The sequence below is a fragment of the Zerene cesonia genome, chromosome 19 (genome assembly GCF_012273895.1).
Source record: "Zerene cesonia ecotype Mississippi chromosome 19, Zerene_cesonia_1.1, whole genome shotgun sequence".
Taxonomy (NCBI): Eukaryota; Metazoa; Arthropoda; class Insecta; order Lepidoptera; family Pieridae; genus Zerene; species Zerene cesonia.
In genome coordinates this window covers 9,829,573-9,845,040 of record NC_052120.1, presented here as the reverse complement: position 1 = coordinate 9,845,040, position 15,468 = coordinate 9,829,573, and the positions used below count along the sequence as shown (strand labels likewise).

Genomic DNA, 15,468 nt, shown 5'->3' with positions numbered 1-15,468 from the left:
AGTGGTACTTCCCCGGACAAGCTACGGCCCAATCGTACTACACACAAAAATAAAAAAGTATGTAGCAGTAGCTCTACCACTGTAAGATAAAAGCACCAGAGCCTCGTTTGTCAATCAGCAGGGTGCACCGCGAGCAGGTGAGGTTGGCTTTGGCTGAGAGATGATAGACAGCCATTACACCCCATGATAGACAGCCATTACACCCCTATAGCTGGGTGAAACTACATTTATATTCTTTTAATCAATGACTTCGCGAACAGAACGAGAGAGTGGAGCTAGTAAAACAAGCTGTTACCCGCGGTGTCACTCAAAAGTATGTGCTAATCCAGACTATAATCTATCTATGTACCAAATATCGTAAAGATACGATAATCTGAAAGAGTAATAAACATCCATACATGCATCCATACTAACAAACTTACTATAATATTAGTAGTCTTAGCTGGTCGACCCGGATCCGGCTCATGGTGTTCTTTGACATACATTATATCTTATATATAAAATTCTCGTGTCACAATGTTAGTCTCTATACTCCTCCCAAACGGCTTGACCGATTCCTCTGAAATTTGGTAAGCATATTGGGTAGTTCTGAGAATCGGCTAACATCTATTTTTCATACCACTAAACGATAAGAGTAAGGCAGAACAGCGTTTAGCATAATCTTATATGGATATCAAATGACTTGGGAAATTATAGTAAATCATAATTTTATATGGATATCAAATGACTTGGGAAATTATAGTATATACTAATAAAAATATAAAATAGTTGAAGACAGATCAACGGAAAACTACACACGATTTCATAAATATCGGTCGTCTTTTACGAAGACTGGCTGAACGCTAGTATGATATAAATGGATGGAATCGCATTAAAATTATTGTAGCCAGTCTTCGTAAAAGACGACCGATATTTATGAAATCGTGTGTAGTTTTCCGTTGATCTGTCTTCAACTATTTTATATTTTTTATTAGTATATACTATAATTTCCCAAGTCATTTGATATCCATATAAAATTATGATTTACTATAATTTCCCAAGTCATTTGATATCCATATAAGATTATGATATTGACATAACGTTCCTTTAAAAAATACAGTCACAGAGGTTTGTTTCCATAATATCAAGAATGTGTCATATTATTTTAAAAACTTTTGTATGTTTTAAAACTTATAATTAAAATAAAATAAATAAATAAATATCATCTTTATTTATATTTTTGTTCATATATTACTATTAAATTATACCGGGGTTTTCCTTAAACCAATTAAGATTACATGTCATTGCATTTTTTTGGCTTATTCACCTTCTATAAAATATGAAGTTTAATTGAAAGAAAACAATGCGATTTTAATTTAAATATTTGGATATACTTTTTCACGCTTAAATAACTAGTGGTTTTAATTAGTAATGTGATAGGTATTATATTATGGAGCCAGTATAACATACCCAATTTCATGTCATTTTCCTTGATATAAAAATAGAACATTCAATTGTTAAAACAGCTCACAAGCATACATAGTGCTTATATAAGCTTACATAGTGTAAGCATTTACCAGTTTTATTTTTGCATTTAAAGAATATGGGAACGTTTAATGACACATTTTTTATTATTAATAATTTATTATACACAGAGTGAGGTGACACAAAAAAAAGTTGACACTTAACTTCTCTTTTTTCTTTTCTTCTTTTTTTCTTTTCTTTACACGTACTTGTGTACAACTGGCGGCCTATACTTGCCTGGAAGATATGGCTAGCTAGGGGTATCTTCCAGGCCAATCGAACTTCCAACCGAAATATTTCGGATTAATTTAATAACATAGTTAAAAAAACGTAAGATATATGAAACACTTGACATTTCACATACATAACACATTTGCTATTTGCCTCTATAAAAGTGCAGCGTAAAATTTTTCGTAATTTCAAATTGCCTAACGGTTTCTTTGCACTATCATATTGACGTAGGTAGCGCGTAGGTAAATGAAATCTGTTTATTTTATTGCACATATGAGGTCAAACAGTACAATAACAAAGACAAAATTGTTAGATGAATTGAGAAATACGTTTTGAAATATGGCAGTGTCGCTTAAACACATTCATAGATTTATGTTTTATAGTTATTGTATAATGATCGTTACCTACGTAGAACGCTATATACGGTAATTTACAGAAGATTTGAGAGTTTAACGATGCATTGATTGACATTTATTGTAGCAATGCTTATGGCTATTGAATAAGCCATCAAATATTTGACTAATGACTTATAAAAGTCGTAAATATATATATGAATAAGAGAGAAATATTAGTATTAAAACATTAATTGTTATATTAAAACACTGGGCCTTAATTTTCGTCAAGAATTATTGAAATAGCTCTTGTACTGTGCGAATCCCTTAAATCTTTTAAAAGTCAATCATTTGATCTTTTGATTTTCTCTCTTATATAAATTTGTACTGAATTAATGATTTATCGTTTACTTGGTGTAGTAATAAATAAAATTGAGCTTGATCTCTTACGGTCAAGATAAACAAAGCAAAAATTAAATCTCACACTCTTTTTGAATATAATCGACTTCTTAAGACACGATTTTGAACCCAAGTGAGCAATAGCACAGATTTAATTCATACATTGAACATTTGTCAAGGATTGGTGACAAAATCATTTCATTAGCTTATTTTATTATTATTTTATTTAGCAGGATCGTCAGTAAAAAAACAATTTACTTAATATGTGAGAATTATTTGATTGATGAGTTTATAATGAAAGCGTGTTTTTTAACTGTATTTAAAGGTTTGTAACGCATCGAATATCCCAACTGATACTTGTTAAAGGCTGAACAGGTTGTATATGGAGAATCAGCATTTGATTCGGCCGGATAGCGAACGCATGTAAACAGTACACTCGAGTGCACTCGCGATTCTTGAGGTTCGCGTCTTCATGCTAGCTTTTCAGACGTAATTGACAACACGAATGCATGAACAGAGGTTCGCGTTGTGATCATAACATACGAATGTTTCATCGAATATATCGTCGAGTCAGAAGTGAACACGATATTGTAAATGCACCATACATAACATTCCGCTAATATAATAGTCGTAAACTTAACAGCAGTAACTCTGGCAGAATAGCTTTCATCTTTTTTATTACTGCTTTATCGTTCATCTTGAAATGCTTGTGTTTTCATTGACTACAGAGGATGATTGCGTTCGTATAAAATAATCCCTTTAAAGCAGGCGGGGATTTTGTTTCAATTTTACCGTTTTACCATTCTTAATAAAATCGTACTAATATTATAAATGCGAAAGATTCTGAGTGTGGATGTGTATGTGTATGTTTGTTACTCTTTCACGCAAAACTACTGTGCTGATTGCAATAACATTTTGTATGTAGATAGCTGGAGAACTGGAATAACACATAGGCAACTTTTTATCCCAATATTCTTACGGGATACAGACTTACGCGCGTTTTACTCAAATTAACTGTAAATATTAGATAACTTAAATTAAGCACTAGCTTTCCGCACGCGGTTTTGCCTGCGTAAAAAAAGGAAAAAGTAAATAGTTTAAGTTTTAACATTGTTCTCGTTCCCGTAAGATTTCCGGGATAAAACTATGTATATACCAAACTTTCACTCAAATCCGTTCAGTAGACTATAATCAAAGCCTCATACGATATTTAAAATGTAATAAATTATAACGTTTTTTATGGGCCCTCAGTTGCTTGAAATACATGATAATATGATTTTTTATCTCTACAATTCTTCATGAAACATTTGATAGTAATTAAACTCAACGTATTACCAATGTACAAACATAATTTAATCATTATTAATTATACATACAAAAATAAATTAATACATCAACAAAAAAGCATAAATCATGTATAATAATAGAGAAAAACATAAAACAATTTGTAATCTTAATATTAATACTCAATTACATCCATATCGCTCCAGCAGTGAGACGTAGTTTCGCCTAAATAATATTAGATAGGGTAAGAATGGATTTACGTATTACTCATTGAAGCTCAAATCGGATTTAAGTTTGAAAAGAAGCAGGCACCAATCTATTCCTGTATGCATTGGAGTGAGTCATATATGTATAATTTATTGAGGGCTAATTATATTCGTTCGTGTAAAAACATATAGCGATGGCGATCAGCGGATATGTTAACCAGAGTTGTTTTAACACGCTCGAATTCGTTCATACATCTTTATTAATCCTACGAATATTATAAATGCGAAAGTTTGTAAGGATGTGTGAGTGTTTGTTGCTCTTTCACGCAAAAACTACTGAACCGATTATTATAATAATTCTGTCTATTTTTCACCTTTAAGCCGAGCACGATTTTGATTTATTTATTATTCACTAGCTGCGCCCCGCGGTTTCACTCACGTAAGTCCGTATCCTGATTAATAAAATTAATAAATAAATAAAATATTCTCTTAACTTTATGTCTTCCTACCCTAGTACCTTTCCAATTACCCTTACTTTAGCAATTACAAGTGGAAGTGACCATTTCAGGACGTTACATGAGTTAAAATTCATCATTTCAGGACGATCCAGAACTTGGTGATCTTGATTACGCGAATGACGTTGGTGAAGAATGGGATCCCATAGAGGACGATATCAGCTCCACAGCGAGACCCATGCTTGGAGTCACGCCGTCAGCGTTCACGCGACTCGACGGTTACAGACATACCATCGTATCCGCTGTTGATCCTATCGCTGCTACCAATGAACGGCCGAGGATATTGGATGATTGTAAGTTTTTTTATGTTATAATCGGCAAAGGAGCTGGTGGGTCGCCCGATGGTAAGCGCTACTACAGCCCATGAACATTTCCAGAGGCATAAGGCTTGTACAGAGTGTACAGAGTGCCTTGCGTCTCTGCAAATGCTTTGCCTGGAATGGATGAATGGATTTTAGATATAAAGGAAAGGACTAATATTTCTATAACTTTGAAAGAGTGTACGAAATAACTGCTAGATGCGATATATATTTATCAAGAAGCGTCCCTCAAAACTCACTACAGTCATCGAATTTCTTATACAGTACAGTTTCAATTGATAATATGACTCAATAGTTTTTGTATTTCTCAACACTTTCAAACAAATAGAAGAATTTTGCATTATTTGAAGTTTACGATTACATTTCATTTAACAAAACAACTCCTACCAGTAATGACTACTGGTCATTGTTATAAGCCGAACTTCAAAAGACCCACATTGTACCTCCAGCCCAGGCGACCGCAGAAGAGCGGGTAGCAATCCGCAAGGGAGTGCTAACGAACATGGCATCCGTGGTTCGCGCCTACAAGTGCCTCACGCCGCAGCCGCGCTGGCTCACTGTGAGGAAACTCGCGCCAGCTGCTGATACAGTGTAAGTATTTTTTCGTCGGTAATGGAGCTGATCACCTGTTGCTATGCTTTACCACCGCTTATCTCAGAGATACTCCAGATATCAGATTTATTAAGTATGGCGTTTCAGCTATCTACTCATTAATTAATCCTATTTTTTAAAATAGTCTCCGCATAAATAACAAGTTGATTGAGGAAAATTTATCCTGCCTTAACTAATTGCCCCATATCTCCCCAACAGATATCCTTAAAATTTTCCCCAAGTTTATATCCTAGTTTGGTGCCAGATTTTTTTGCAAAATATTTCTTATAAATTTCCAGTTACACGCCCCCTTGCGTACAACTCCACCGCTGTGCCCCAGACTCCGGCTGCTGCTACAACGAGGCAGAAGTTTGCGCGCCCGTTGATGGAAAATACGTCGCCATTCCTTTCTTCGTAAGTATTCGGACTTTTTATTTATATTTTTAGAGTAACTTGAGAATATTTCCTTAAATAAAAGGTCCAGATATCGTCATCAGTATCATTATTAGATATTTGTTTAGAATCAGATAATTGATGTGGTTGTGAATTTTATTCTACTCAAACACATTCATTTCTTCAATTAGACTTCACGTCTTTGCTTGAAGCACTTTAAGATCATCATAAAATGTCTTTACTATTTACCACTGTCATAAATTCAATTGAAGGTCGTGCACCAAGGAAGGGGAGTTTTATGCAGTTCTAAAATTATTCTCAAACCACCGGAGTGGTACCTACATTTTATTACGCCTCATATTTCGACTGCACTCGTATAAAAACAACTAAGTACATATACAACTTTTTAGCCCAATATTCTCATAAGAATTGGTTTTCGTTCAAATTCAAAGCTCTTAAAAATATAAAATAAAGATTGACGTTGACATTTGATTTCTTGTTTTTCGAGGGAAGGAATATGGAGTGTTTTATTTTTTCTCCCATATGGGGCCACTGGGGCTGTTAACAAAATTTTTCCTAACAATAGTTCCTTACAATTTTCAGCTTAACAAAGCGGACGGGAACTTGACAGCAGCTCGGATGCTGTTCTTCAACCACACGAGATGCGCCTGCGTATCCAAGGATACCTTACAAAGCACAGCCCGGACACGCCTCGATCGGATCGATAGAATTGATCGGCCGGAGCGACCGGATCGCAAGGATCGGATCGATCGGACGGAACGGACACGTGACTTCAGAGAACGGCAGAACGACTGGCGACCGCCCACTGAAGAACCTTCGAGAGAGGAGGACCAGACGTCTCCACCATTGTTGAAGAGGTAGATATAGCCGATATTCATCATCATCAGCGCATATTTGTCTCAGGGTTTCCCTGACTCTTTATTTGTTAGACTTATTTCTACATTCGAATCTGGTTAGATAATCTCATCCATTAAAAACAACAACAAAATATCATGTTTTGTTTCTCATTATGTCACTCTCGTATATCCATCTAGATGCATATCACTGAGTTTTTTCTTGCTACATTATAAACGATATTTTAATCTGATCATATTGTGTCACGGCAGGTGCGCGTGCCCGGGCTTCTTCCGCAGCCGGATCAGCAACGGCGCGTGCACGTGCGCGTGCGACTGGGCCGAGGCGAGCAAGCGGCGCGACTGCCTGTCGCTGGGCCGCGGGCGCGAGCACTTCGGGCTGCGCGACCGGCTGTGCATCGCGCGCGGCGAGTGCGCGCCGCCCGCGTGCGAGCACGGCGCCTACGAGCGGCACGCCGGCCGCTGCCCGCTGCGCCGCTACCGCCGCCGCTACCGCCCGCGCCGCGCCTGACCGCCTGACCGCCGCGCAGGTCAGTGTGCAGGGTGCTGCGGTGTGCGCACCACGTCTGTGTGTGTGTGTGTGTGTGAGAGAGTGTGCTGCACCGTATGGCGCAACACGTCTGTGTGTGTACAGTGTGCAGTAGCATGCGGCGCAGCAGGTCAGTGTGTGTAGAGAGCGGCGGGGCAGATCTTTGTGTCTGATGGTGTACATTGCATGTGGCCCATTTCTGTGTGTGTGAGAATGTGCATGCGGCGCAGCAGTCAGTGTGTGTATAGAGCGACGGGCGGATCAGTGCGTGCAGCAAGCGGCTGGACGGGTCTGTGTACTTATCAAGTGGCGCAGCAGGTCCGTGTATTGGAACAAGTGGCAAAGCATCTCAGTGTAGTGTAACAAGTAGCACCAAAGGTCAGTGACATGTCACTGCAGTGTCATCGTAATGTTGCAGTGTCACTAAATCCACGCCGTTTAATTGGAAGAAATGATGTCGATTAACAATCTATCGCCATATTATAATTTTACTAATTGTAATACTACAACTTTAATAATTAATGTGCTCTATACCAATATTATAATATATTCCTCTCTTATAGTTGCTGATGATGATAAATCATCCGGACGTTTTGACTTCGCGAGTGAGATGAAGGGCTGCACATAGTCTTCACTTCAATGGAAATAAATTCAATTTAAAATCTAATTATCGAAAACAAAAAAAGCAGTAAACTTAAAGATAATATTGTTATTACTACTATCAACATTCATCTAATAATGGAGCCATTGTAACATCATTATTATTGCCAATTTACACATATAGAAGTAGGAAAATACCTGACAATACTGTGACATGACTAGCCCTTTGCCGATTCCGCCGGGTTGACCTCGGATCAAAACAAAATACATTATAGCCAATGACACTCGCAGATAACGCCTTGCTATTTATAAATGAATTTTCAATATCCGTTCAGTAGATACAGAGATTACCCTCTAGAAAGTCGCAATTTCATAAACTTAACACCTTTTTTTATGTGGCTTGTTTTCTAAGACCATAAATCATAAGTAACCTTAGAATTTAAATTTAAATTTGTGATTGCAAGGATTCTTAAAGCAAAGGTTTTTTTCTTGTGAATCTGTGAGAGAAACCAGTAGCGTGCCTAGAGATATAACATACCGTGGAACTTATTACACAGAAGTGTTTCAAGTTTATTGAATAACAACATGAGTGTCAATTTATGTGCCATAAATTCCAGAAAAAAATTATTTTAATGCATGCACAATACATTTTAACTCGTTCATTTTGAAAACGAATGACTGATAACATATACAGCATTGGTCATACACTTAAGAGTGTGGCGTCATTTCGATAATAAACTCATGCAATAATATTAGCAAAATAAAAAAAAAACTAAGAGCTTAAATTATTTTTTTTACAAAAAGCTACAAATAACCGTTTTAATTTCGAAAGCGAATCGAAGCGAGACCGTGATGCTAATACAGATACTTCATTTGACCGTTTTTATTGACATCATGTAATGATATTTCTTTAAAGAAGACATTACGCCTTCGCTTCGCTATCGCATACGAAATAAGCGAAGGAGGGAGGCATTTCGCATTGTGCCTATTACAATTTGTTATTGCTTATTAAAAACATATTTCATGAAGGACTCCATGAAATATGTTTTTAATAAGCAATAAAGAACAAATGTTTATTAAACAAATAGTTAAGTACAGTCTTACTACCAAACGGATCAACCTCTTTTATACACATCTCCCCTGAACTGAATCTTTTAGCTTTAAATTGCCCAAATAAAGAATTGAATCGGTTTGAACAAGTTTTAAAAGCTGTTTCGTAGTAAGACTTGTCTTTAGATATTTGTACTTAGTGCTGTACTTGCATAATATTAGTAGATACGTAATGTAAAGCGATGTTTAATATAATAATCTTTTCTAAGACTTGTTTAAGATGTAAATATACAATATATACATAATATTAAAAAAATAATATTTCTATCGCCTTTACTTTTCCACCCCTTATTCCCTTGGTTAATTTAAGACATAAAAACTTGTGTATGGAAGATGTTAATCTTTAAAAGATGTAATATAAAAGATCCATACCTATCGTATATCGTATGGATCTTTTATATTACCTATCAAGTTCGAAAATGAAAATCGGCAAATTAAACAAACGGTTTATTAAAACACTCTTTAATCGTTAATGAACTAGTACTGCCAATAACACTAAAACACTAAGTGGCCAAAGTGCACAGTAGGGCAGTGCCACGCTTCACCCAAAAGTCCGGCGATTCCTTTCCGGAAAGCAGGTCTACGGCCACAACAAACGCGCCCATTCGCTTCGGATAATAGTACGTTGGACACACGTAGCGATCTGAAACGACATTATGTGGTAAATACTAAATCTTGCATATAGTGTTTTCGAGAAATCTAAGGGGAAATTTAGGAAAAAATTAATAAATCATATTTCTATATCACATTGTCCAATACAATTGTCTCATAGATACATGATCCGAGACAAATGATAGTATAATTTGGGGCCTATCCTACTAATATTATAAATGCGAAAGTTTGTAAGGATGCGTGTGTTTGTTGCTCTTTCTCGCAAAAACTACTGAACCGATTGCAATGAAATTTGGTAAGTAGATAGTTAGACAACTGGAACACATGGGCAACTTTTTATCCCGCTATTCCCAAGGGATACAGACTTACGCGGTTGAAACCGCGGGGCGCAGCTAGTTAATATATATAAGAGAGGGTCAAGCAAAAGGCCACTAACTCTTGAGGCGTCGGCCCGAGCTGCGCACCGGCTTGAAGTGTATCGGCGAGACGGGGAACACGAGCTGCATCGGCAGCGGCTCCTGCAGGTAGCCCTCCTTCTTGTTCCAGCTCGCGCCCTCCAGGTATAAACCCCTGGAAAAATTTGGATTTTTAACTCTGTGTAAAAAAGTTTAGATCAAGCATAGTGTTTTCTAGATGAGGGTAGTAGAGGGGAGATAGTAGTTAAATAGTAGCCGAGGTGAGAAATTTTGAAAGAATATAAAAAATATTTTGATATCATATCACGATACGGGATTCGAGCCCGAGGTTTTTCTGCCATACCGTGGCAACGCCTAGCCTCTCGGCCACTCGTCATCCCACCTCAGCAATCGAATTCTTTCTAATCTTTCAATTTTATGTGCCAACGGATATGATAAGAATATAGGCCATTCAGTAATATTTTCCAAAAATTTACATGTATTGGGACCCAAGACACTCAAAACCAGCACTTAAAATATGTAGGTAGTTATATTATAATATAGAAAGCAAATGTCCACCGTATGTAAACCCCCCCGTCCCTTGGGGGGCGCACGAAGGCGGTCTCCTCCAGCGGCATGACGGTGAACTCCCAGCACAGCGTGTCGATGGGCCAGCCCTCGCCGCGCGCCGTCGTCTGCCGCACGTCACGTTATATTGTATATTATTATCATTTGGACATGTTATTGGACACATGTTTGAATGATTGAATGATTGATTGATTGATTGATTGATTGTAAGTAAACATAAAAGTACTTTGTATAAAATAAAGTTTGTATAAAAAGTATCTTGGTTAATTGTGATATTTTTAGCGGCATTTAACAGATTTCACCTGCCAGAAGTTTAATTTCTGATTTTATAATTTCTGATAATATGTCGGAAGCTTTTTATTGAACCCAACAGCTTGATCTTGATTGTTTTTTTTACGACGGTTTGATTTGATGAGTTTTATTTTAAGCCGGTGGGCGCCACGAGCGCGGGCAGCCAGCACAGCGTGGGGGCGCCGGGGCGCCGGGGCGCCGCTCACCTGCATGACGGCGGTGAGGAAGCCGGTGGGCGCCACGAGCGCGGGCAGCCAGCACAGCGTGGGGGCGCCGGGGCGCCGGGGCGCCGCTCACCTGCATGACGGCGGTGAGGAAGCCGGTGGGCGCCACGAGCGCGGGCAGCCAGCACAGCGTGGGGGCGCCGGGGCGCCGGGGCGCCGCTCACCTGCATGACGGCGGTGAGGAAGCCGGTGGGCGCCACGAGCGCGGGCAGCCAGCACAGCGTGGGGGCGCCGGGGCGCCGCTCACCTGCATGACGGCGGTGAGGAAGCCGGTGGGCGCCACGAGCGCGGGCAGCCAGCACAGCGTGGGGGGGGCGCGCGGCGCGTTGGCCCAGGCGCCCAGGTGCGCGCCGCGCAGGTACAGCTCGCGGCACCACGAGCCCAGCGGCTTCATTGACGGCCTCGCTGCCACACGCACACGGGGGCGGTACAAACAGACAGATAGGGATACCACGAAAAATCATCAACGACTACCCGATTTTAACTGTAACCCTATACCTATCTTATATTAACTGGCAAAGTATCAAACGTGTTAAATCATCCTAATAATCCTATGAATTTTCTACAAACAGTTTTGCGTTGGAAAAAATAACCATAACAAATAGACATAGAGGTGGACAATAAAATAATCGGTCGCACGAATGACTAACAACAAAAATGAAAACATCTAAACCTAATGGTCAAGGTTAGCAGTTAACAGCTTTACCTCATTTAACAACAAACAGCTTTCACTTCAATAAAACGGAACAAAACATAACAAATTAAGCCCAAAGCTACTCAGTAACCTTTCTGCCAGAAAGTTGGCACTCTTCCTTCGAATATACAGGTGTACATGATCTCGAGCATATCGGACATCACCACCAACCCTTCGATAGCACGACGTAATTCCTGCCCAAATAAAGACTATTGATATTATTTTTTATCTGGCTTTGAAATTGACTTTATAGTACTTTTTACACATATCCCCATTATTGGTGAAATAAAAGGTACCCATTTTTGTGAACCTTAATAATCAAGCCTAGAGTTCCCTTTACACTATACATACATACATACTCTATCTATTCTGGCTACAACAAAAAGAGCTGCAACCATCACGCACCTTCAAGCCAGCCGTGATACCGGATATGAGCACATTGTAGTAGCCGATCTCCTGCAGCAGCGACACGCACATGGGCATCACGATCTCGGGGCCCATCATGCGCTCCGTGGTCTCCACGTCGATTTTGGACGGCAGTTTCGCTAGCATCTCGGCTGCTAGCTCGTCCACCTGGAATGGAATCTTTTTTTGGAAAAACACAAACACGGAAAGCGTATTACAAATATATTATGCAGTTAAATTTGGATTTCTATAAAATCATAAATTAGTTACTGAAACGTGGAAAAAATTACCATAACTTGGTAATTCGGATATCAATATTGACAACTATACATTTTACATTATCGAAGTTCTATATCCAGTGGCAAATATAGATGCAGAACCAATCTACAATTGTATAATAATTTACCATTATAGTAAGAGCAGCTACTAACATCCTAATAGATTCAAAAGGTTACCTTTTGATCCTCCCCTCCCCCTCCTCCGCCGCCACCAGTCGAGGCGAGGGCGAACAAAGTAGAACACATGATGAGTGCATCCTATGAAAAGAAATTGTGTTAAAGTAAGCAGATCCATTATTTGTTCCAAGTATCTCTTAAAACTGAGTTTCTATCTGTACATAGCTTTCCATCCGTCTCGCATTGAATCTATTTGTATAATTTGAAGTTATTATAATTCTAAATTGCATTTAAGTTTGTTAACCGGATCCCTGGGGAACTCCTACTGCAATCGTGATATTTCTAGAATTAAAAAACTAGGGAATTTATAAGTTGAATGCGATTTTGGATATATGACGCGTACCAACGATATAGCGATATGTGGATACCCATTTCCAATATTTTTCTAATAAACATTCATGGTCCAAAAAATCAAACGCCTTACAGAAATTTGAATGTTACATCATTACATTATTTACCTTATTTATAAAAGTGGCTCAATGAATCGTCATAGGTTTTTAGAGTAACTACACTAGCGTTTCTTTGTGTCTTTAATTTATTTTTGCTTGGTAAACTGTTACCGTAATATTCTCGTAAATTTTTAGAATCCCAATCACATAATATCGAGCATCATGAAATTTAGTTTTTATCGCAGCGTAGGATGCTGTACAGCACCCTGAAAGCGTCGCACCTGCGCCTGCGTGGCGACGTCGGCGGAGGCGTGCTGGCCGACCGACTCGGCGCGCTCCTGCGGCGGCAGCAGGTCCAGGAAGTCGCGGTACGACTCCAGGCTGCCGTCGCGCGGGATGTGGTACGCGGGGATGCTGGACAGCCTGCCGCAACACCACGCATACAGACACACAGCAATTGGGAGAGGGGCATTACGCCCTTCTTCTACAACAGTAATAGCAACAACGACAACTGCAGCAACAACAGCAACATCAAAAACAGAAAGCAACAAGAACAACAGCGCTATCGAACACCAAGCGACCTGTAGAAGGGCGTCTCGAGTGCCTCCTCGCAGAAGAACTGGTTGATGTAGGCGATGAGCACGCGCTTGTCCCAGTCGTCGGTGATGTGGCCGCCGTAGTTGATGATGGCGAACAGGTAGCGCAGCGCGTCCCACGGGACCTCCTCGTACTCCTCCAGGTAGTTGGCGAGCAGGTTGTCCGACACCTGCCGGGGTATTTTACTTTTTACTTTTTTTATGTCATCGTCGGCAGTGCAATTGGTGGGTCGCTGGTCATCGCCATAACAAATCGATTGCAATCCTTACGCCTCTACAAATAGATTGCCGACTATAAATTGGAAAGGATTGACGAGAGGAATAAATAGAAAGACTGAAAAGGGTAAGGGAACGGATTTGGGCCTCCAGCTCCCCCATTTTGTTGAACAGTAGATTTAGCAAATCAATGGGGTAAAAGACCGTGATACATAAGAATCTAGTTGAAAAGCAGCGTCAATCCTGCCTATAGACACCGGTGCAAAATCTTGCATAAGCTTTCTTACTTGCAAACAGTTGTTCTTAAATTATTATTTTTTTACTTTGCAACTAAAAAGCAACTAACCATTAAGATAAGCTGAACGAAACAAATCCACCTACTCCATACAACACTCACATCAAAATCCGAGTCGTTAAAGCTATAGACCGCGTTGTAGCCGAGCTGGCGGAACCGCTTGCGCGCTATGAGCGTGCAGTGGAAGAACGACACGCAGAACAGCAGCCGCCGGTACTTGGGCGTCGCCTCGTCGAACTTCTCTTCGCTTATGTTCGAGAATATTCGAACTAGATTGCCCTTTAAGCCCTGGATTCGTAAACGTGAGCACAATATAAATATTGGCCAAAGATCAATCTCGCTTTGCAGGTAATTAATAATTCAGCTATCGAAACAATAAAGCGCTGTATATTTTTATTCGTGAGAATACAACATTCTTCAAAAATACAAATCTATTCCCTTAAGAATTAAGCAGACAGTTAATAAAATTGACGGACTCGGATATCGTGTGAAAACCATCGTCCACGATGTGTATAAGTGGCAAGATGGCGGCTGACCTGCGGCGGCTCGGTGGTCATCTTGATGCTGCGCTGGAGCACGCCGAGCGGGAACTTGTCGTCCGGCATGGAGGACAGCCACAGGCGGAAGCGCGGGTGGATGCGCGGGTTGTCCAGCCCGCGGATGGAGCCGAGCCACGCGCACGCCAGGTGGCAGTTCGCGAGGAACACCCACCCGCCCTCCTTCATGCCGTGCGACAGCATCCTACCGGACAACACGCGCTCTATAAACGCTGGATACGATTAATAGCTAATGAAGCTGAAGCGAACTTGCTTGGTCATGGCTCATCTCTACTGGAGTTTGACGATATGAAACAGTACAGAGAAAATATGTTGATCCATTTTGTATATGTAACAGTTAACACACGTTTTGCTTAGTTAAAACTAGTTTTATCTTGATGCCTTTGTTACAAATAATTCGGACTAGGCGCTGAAAACTAGAATTAACTCATGATCAAAATTGAATATTAGGTACACTACAAACGGCTATGCAACAAATATATGAAGCATCTCACTTCGCAGCCGTGGGCGCCTGCCCTTGCCCCAGGCTGAGCGACTGGAACTTGTCGAACATTTTGACGTCCTGTGCCAACTGGATGAGGGACGCCGTGGGATCCACTCCCGGCGACAGAACGAACAGAAGCGAGGTCTTCCACGAGGATTCTTCCCACGCCGCCTGCAAATGCGAACAAAGCGTAAAAATTTTAGATTTTACCTAGACTCGTTTTATAAATATCGGTAGATAAGTTTATAATACAATATTAGATGCTATAAATGTCACACAGAGGATTTTAATGCCTTTTTTATCGTTGGGAAATGTATTCACGGATCCCCTTCTACAGCTTTGCTGAGAGGGGGTATGTGGTACTCGCATCAAGCACCCC

General features: G+C 39.9%; 2 protein-coding genes across 2 annotated transcripts in view; one reads left to right on the top strand and one right to left on the bottom strand.

The window, feature by feature from the left end:
* Nucleotides 1-8,038, top strand: part of LOC119834375 — a 10,342-nt gene extending 2,304 nt beyond the window's left edge. The window contains exons 2-7 of the mRNA XM_038358720.1: nt 4,556-4,763; nt 5,240-5,381; nt 5,681-5,795; nt 6,378-6,652; nt 6,902-7,179; nt 7,742-8,038. Of these exons, the coding sequence (XP_038214648.1) occupies nt 4,556-4,763; nt 5,240-5,381; nt 5,681-5,795; nt 6,378-6,652; nt 6,902-7,160 (999 nt within the window). The 3' untranslated portion in view covers nt 7,161-7,179; nt 7,742-8,038. The remainder of the gene's footprint in view (nt 1-4,555; nt 4,764-5,239; nt 5,382-5,680; nt 5,796-6,377; nt 6,653-6,901; nt 7,180-7,741) is intronic.
* A 1,301-nt stretch (nt 8,039-9,339) lies between these two features.
* Nucleotides 9,340-15,468, bottom strand: part of LOC119834373 (dynein heavy chain 2, axonemal) — a 48,655-nt gene continuing 42,526 nt past the window's right edge. The window contains exons 69-80 of the mRNA XM_038358717.1: nt 15,100-15,260; nt 14,585-14,789; nt 14,151-14,336; nt 13,523-13,707; nt 13,223-13,364; nt 12,553-12,633; nt 12,098-12,265; nt 11,784-11,886; nt 11,246-11,403; nt 10,475-10,590; nt 9,937-10,070; nt 9,340-9,531 (exon numbers count right to left, since the gene is read on the bottom strand). Of these exons, the coding sequence (XP_038214645.1) occupies nt 9,392-9,531; nt 9,937-10,070; nt 10,475-10,590; nt 11,246-11,403; nt 11,784-11,886; nt 12,098-12,265; nt 12,553-12,633; nt 13,223-13,364; nt 13,523-13,707; nt 14,151-14,336; nt 14,585-14,789; nt 15,100-15,260 (1,779 nt within the window). The 3' untranslated portion in view covers nt 9,340-9,391. The remainder of the gene's footprint in view (nt 9,532-9,936; nt 10,071-10,474; nt 10,591-11,245; nt 11,404-11,783; nt 11,887-12,097; nt 12,266-12,552; nt 12,634-13,222; nt 13,365-13,522; nt 13,708-14,150; nt 14,337-14,584; nt 14,790-15,099; nt 15,261-15,468) is intronic.